General features: G+C 35.7%; 1 protein-coding gene across 1 annotated transcript in view; it reads right to left on the reverse strand.

Moving 5' to 3' along the window:
• Nucleotides 1-4,709: 4,709 nt before the first annotated feature.
• Nucleotides 4,710-6,000, reverse strand: part of LOC118348957 (auxin-responsive protein IAA27-like) — a 3,009-nt gene continuing 1,718 nt past the window's right edge. The window contains exon 3 of the mRNA XM_035691570.1: nt 4,710-4,795. Coding sequence (XP_035547463.1) covers nt 4,710-4,795 — 86 coding nt within the window. The remainder of the gene's footprint in view (nt 4,796-6,000) is intronic.

A 6,000-nucleotide genomic window follows, 5' to 3' on the forward strand; every position in this document is an offset into this window, starting at 1 on the left:
GGTTCTACTTGTTAGTTGTATAAATTAAATATTAAATATTTTATTTATTTATTTTATTAATTATTAAATCTTATTAAAAAAATAAACAATTCGAGCTCGAGCTCGAGCTCGAGCTCGGCTCTGCTCAATTACTGCCCTAGCCGCCCAGCAGTGACCGTCGGATGTGCTGCCTAGGCAAAATTCATGTATTTTATTTTTTTATTTTTTATCATCTTTAAACATTTTTAAAAAATAAAAAAATATATCAATACACTAATAGTCACTTCCTTAATCAATAAGTAAAAAAAAATACATGAATGTTCAAAATGAGAAGTCAAAATGAAAGGATAAAGTAGCATTATTATTTATTTTATTTTATTTTTTCAATTCCTGTCATACGGTTAAACATCAGTAAATCGGTATCTAAACTTTCGAGAATATATATAAATGGGTAGGGATTTGATAATGTGTCTAAAAATTCGGATTGATCACCTTTTGTTTGTTCACATCCACAGTAATTTGTCCTGCAAGCGTGGCAAAAATAGGGAAAAAAAAGGAACAAAAGCTAACTTAACTTTTGTAAGAGAAATATTTGGGACTCGAATTTGGATCCGAATTCGTGTCCCGAAGGCTTTTTTTTTTTTTTTTAGTGATTAAAGAAGTGTTTTTTAATAGTGTTATGAATTTTTTATTATTTTTTTAAATATTTATGATGATTTAAAAAATACATGAAATAAAAGAAATAAAGAATAAAAAAACAACTTTTGCCTTTTGGGTGGATTTTTAGGCTACATCTCTCGGGAGATGTAACACTACTCCTTTTGTAAGTGATATTCCCCTAGGCCGGGCAGTTTTGATTCTTTTTTCCCGTAAGGGAAAAATTAATTTTGAAAAATGTTTTAGCCAAAAAATCTCATAAAAGTAATCTGATCATAAATTGATATGATTTGATGTGGTATGTTAGATTATAAAATTATTTTTATTTTAAAATATATTTAACATATCACATAAAATCATATTAACTTATAAATTTAAATCCGATTTGGATGCCCAAATGAGATACAAATTATCTCATCTAAGCTGTATGACGTGTTTCTTCTGCCTAGCTATCCAAACGCAGAATACATAATTTGATCTCATCTCTGATTTTTCAACCACTGCAATTACCGTCTGATATAAAAAATTAAAAAGACATTCAACATAAAAAAGCACCGTCTTCTTCAGTGCTTCCCGCAGCCTTTTTTTTTCATCCCATTTGGAATTGTCTCTCTTTGTTCATGCCTCTAGCTCACCCTCTACCGAAACCCACCATTTGCATATATGCGCAGTAATTCAAATTAAAAATATTAGCACTACAAGAAATTAGATTTTTTCCAGCGATTTTAAGATTGTCATAACAAAAATCGCCGCAAAAAAAGACTTTTTACGGCGATTTTTAAATCGCCGAAGAATTCCATCACAAAGTTGACGAATGTTGAAGGAGAATTTAGTGTTTATTTTTTGCGGCGACTTTTGTACGTTTCCCGGCGATTTATATCGTCGCAAAAAAGAGATTTTAACTATAGCAGCTTTTTATTTGCGGTGATTATAAATTCGCCGCAATAGATATTTTTCCCAGCGAATGTTACCGCTGTGAAAGTCATTTTCTTATTAACGGCGAATCAGTAACGCCGGGGAAAGTGATAAAATTAAATCCCCCGTGTTTTCCCCTCATTCCTCTAATTCCCTCCGTCTCCTCCCCCCCTCCCGTCTCTTCCCAATCCCTCTTCTCCCCCGATCCCCACTCTTCATGCCTCCAGCAGCAGCCACTGCAAGCCGCCGCCGACCCACCGTCGCCGTCCACCTCCACCGTCGCCGTCCAACCCAGCCAAGCCCCTTCCTCGCGGTTTCTGTCTCCCGCAGTTCTCCCTCGCTCCTCACGATCGAAGTCCTTTCTCCCTTGGGTTCCCAGTGCCGCCGCGTCACCTCCATATACCGGTGTAGCTACCCCCCCAACGGTCCCCAACCCCTCCACCGAAGCTTTCCCTCTCTCTCACCGTCGATCTGCTCTCCTCCTCACAGATCTCGCTCAAGCTCCTCGTACAAAGATGGTTCTTCAGATGATGGACATAAAAGGATTAAGTATTGCACATGTCAAGAGCCATTTACAGGTAATTCGCGCGCAATTGATTTTAAAAAGGAACGATTTAGCAATGATTTCTAGACATATTTGCCTTTGTAAATTTATAGCATGGCATAATTCGCTTTAATTTTAATATGACTTTCCATATATTTGCACTTTTGGCACTTTCGCTAGATGTACAGAAGCAAGAAGGTGGATGATTCGAACCAAGGTAAACCAAAACTTCCGTTTTGCTTTTCCCTTCTGATCATCAAGAAGAAAAATTAGGGTTTCTTTATCGATTCATGATACAAAAAAAATGTTCCTCACATGACAGTATTAGTGGATCATAGGCATCTTGTGGAAAGTGGAGATCAAAATATCTATAACCTCAGCCAACTTCCCATGCTTCAAGGATACAACCCGAGCCACAATTCCCATTTCTGGTATAAGATCAATTACCATATAATTTCTACCTTTCAAGAGTTCTGTTGTTTTTTCCAGACCATAGTCTTGATTTTTTAATTTTTCTTTAATGGGTTTTTCTAATAAGAAAATCCTTCTTAGTCCAAGATGTAGATTTGGAGATGCTTCTTGGGGCGGTCACGAAAACTTCTTTGGTTTTACTGCGGGCTGCAGCTCAATGAGTAGTTCCAGTACTGGCAGTAGTACTGTGGGTGAAAGGATCTTTGGTAGCAGCTATAACAATTGGACTAACAGTAATTTCCCTTCGGGAACTTCCAATTTCAGTAAACAGTCAGGTTTTACTAGATTAACCCAAGAAGTGAAAGATGGATTCCAGTCATTTCATAAAAATCAACCCTGCTTGCAGACTCAAACCAGATTGAATCCCACTGATGATCTTAATTTTGAAATGTGAGAGTTTGATGATTTGTCTGTTAAATTTTTAATTTTGAAAGGTTCGGTGATATAAGTATCGAACTTCGCAATAAGTGTTTGAAGGATCTGTATTTGAGTTCTCCGTAGTGTGGAGTTCGGTGATTCCAATGTGGATTATTGTGGGTTTTATTGCAAGGCTTGGAATGATTTCATTGCAAATAGTGTTTCAGAAATTGCATTAATTTCTTGTAGCTTTTTCATTGATTTTGATGTTGTTTCTATATTAGTTAGTTGGAGGGTGTTGGACCTGGTGGTCTCGGGTTATCTACGTCCATTTATTTCTCTTTTTGGTTTTGCTCACGCGGTATGGTCCCTTTATGTATGAGTTTCCTTGTATATTTCTCGAATGGGGAGGTTGCCTTTGTAACTAATATTTTCATGTTATAGTTAGTTTTATCCATTTGCATTTTGTATAATAGTTTTGATCTAGTATGCTTTAGGACGAAGCACCTCTTTGGGATTGGAATAACGATTGAATATTACTAGTTACAATAAAATTTACACGACATGGTTTCCCATCTTTCATTGTTCACTCATAGTCTGGAAAGGAAGACAGTTGCAAGCTGGCACTCAAGGCAGTTGCAAGTGTTAGGGAAGGTTCATTCAAGTATTTTATGACATTCAATATGCACCCCACAAGACTGTTTTTCTTTTTAGAGCAGTCGCAGGGAGCTGTATTGTAAACACTTCCCAACAAATAAAATATTATCTTCCTTCACTATAAAATTCATTATTAAGTGGGTTCTTTAGCACCATTGGCCTTATTAACTTTCCTAATGATGAAGAGGTGCCTAATCCTTTCAGTGGAATGTATTGCAGTTATTGTGTTTGTTTGATTTATATAGTTTTGGTTGTACAGTTGACATTTGGTTATATACATATTTTTCCCTTGTTCATAATTCCAGAATGGAATCAGCATACAGGACATGGGTAAGAGAGAGGCGAGAAATACTATCACTAGAGGATTCGGATGAACTCTGTACAGAGTTGCAAACTGCTTTAGGTACTTCCAAATGGCAGGTACATTACTTTTCTTGTTTCTCTAATTTCTGCATCCCATCTATTCCCTTCTCTTTAATTTACTTTCTTTTTGTTAGTTCAATAGGTGTGCAAAGTACAATGTAATTCTTGTATTACCTGTAGTATGGTTTCTGGAGGATAAAGGATCACTCAACTTAAGCCAATGTTGGTTCTTTTATTTTCTAAGATCAGTTTTATGCTTTCATGGGTTTCAATCATCGTCAATTAATTGTGATACTTATCATTCAAAGCACGTCTGGTTTCTTATTCTACTTGTTCTTACAAATCGAGTTGCATTTAGAAACCTAGTTTTGGTGTTTGCCTCTGAATCCCTTATGGTGGTCATTCCTTGATCCTGCACTATTGGAAGACTGTGGTTAGTTAATTGTTTTCTACAAATCTAATTAATCTTCGCAATAAGGCTAGGTAGGCTTGTAATATATATATATATATATATATATATATATATAGCTTTATCAAATGGAACCGAAATTAACAATATGCATATAATAATTATATATATATATACCAATATATATAGTAAATAAATAAATTAATTAGCTAATTAAAAAGCTAGCTTTAGTACTGATCCATCCAAGGATCCAAATGCCATCTTATCAGTACTCAAGAGGGAGCGTGATGATATATATGCTTCAGATCAGAAATGTTGGGTATAAATACGTGAAAGATATTAGACCGGAGCATGCAGCTAGCAAGCTTCTCGGCCATCAACGTTCTCACTCACATGATGCATGCCTTCCATCTTCCAATTCTCGTTTTGCAGCTCAAGCCAACCTATTTGCAATCATAAGCTATTCCAGTATTACCCCCAAGTGAGATCTCAAAGCTTCAAGGACAGAGGTATTTAATTTTCATATACATGATGCCATGCATGCATGCATGTGATGATCAAAGCAATAATATTAGTACTAGCTAGTACTCTTTCCCAAATGGAATTAAGAGAATTAAGTTCGAATTAAGTACAGCTACAAGTAGTAGTACTACTCTACTACTTCGATCGATGATAGATCATCGAACTTTCAATATATAATTGTTATAATTTGATTATATATATAAATGCAGCAAACATTGTGGATGGCAACCTGAATATTCCCAGTGACAGAATTGAAGAATTGAAGAGAAAGGAGACGAGATCACTCACATGCAGTAGTACTAGTACTACTACAGCAACTCAGCAGCTCTTGAAAAGAGAGTGGTGCTATGGGGCTGGTTATGATCATAGATATAAGCGGGATGCCATGTTCTCACAGTCTATAGTGCTTATGGCTTTAGCCTCTGGTGCTTGTGGCCTTGTGTTTCTCACTGGTTTTTTTCCATCTACCTTGTATCTTCTTCTTCATTTATTTCAGCACTAGCTGCTTATTGATGATCTATATATCAAGCCAACCATATTATGCATGCATGTCGAATAATTCACGGAATTAAGATTTTTGGTCTCAAATTAAATACTTGTTTTCAATTATTCATCTATTGTTGAAATCTAATAGCGTCAATAAAGCATAAATGAGACTACAACATTAACAGCTATGGCCTTTTCTTTTATCCAAGAGTTATGGCTTTTATTTAATTGTTATAGTAACAATATTAGATAGGAAACCTTGGTTACTAGACTATGATGACTTTGCCATTTATTGTTACTCAGAATTGATGACATTGGCATGAAGGTGTTGGACCAGATTGCCTGTACGTACAACTCAATCACCCCCATCTATGCTTTTGCCTGTGCAATAGCTTGAAGATTTGAGAAGTTGTCTACAACAAAGATATATACTACTCCATGTATTAGTTTAGTACAAGCTGGTTGTGTTGCCCTTGAATTTAAGTTACATATGATCAGCTACCTTAAGGTCCCTATAAGTTTAGATGTGTATATGTGTATATGTGTTGGAGATGTGTATATTCATGTATTACATTCCCTGCTTTTATTAATGGTGAATGTGCTGCTGCTTTAATATCACCTTCTAAAGTTGTTGAGTACT

The sequence above is a fragment of the Juglans regia genome, chromosome 7, assembly GCF_001411555.2.
Source record: "Juglans regia cultivar Chandler chromosome 7, Walnut 2.0, whole genome shotgun sequence".
Lineage (NCBI taxonomy): Eukaryota > Viridiplantae > Streptophyta > Magnoliopsida > Fagales > Juglandaceae > Juglans > Juglans regia.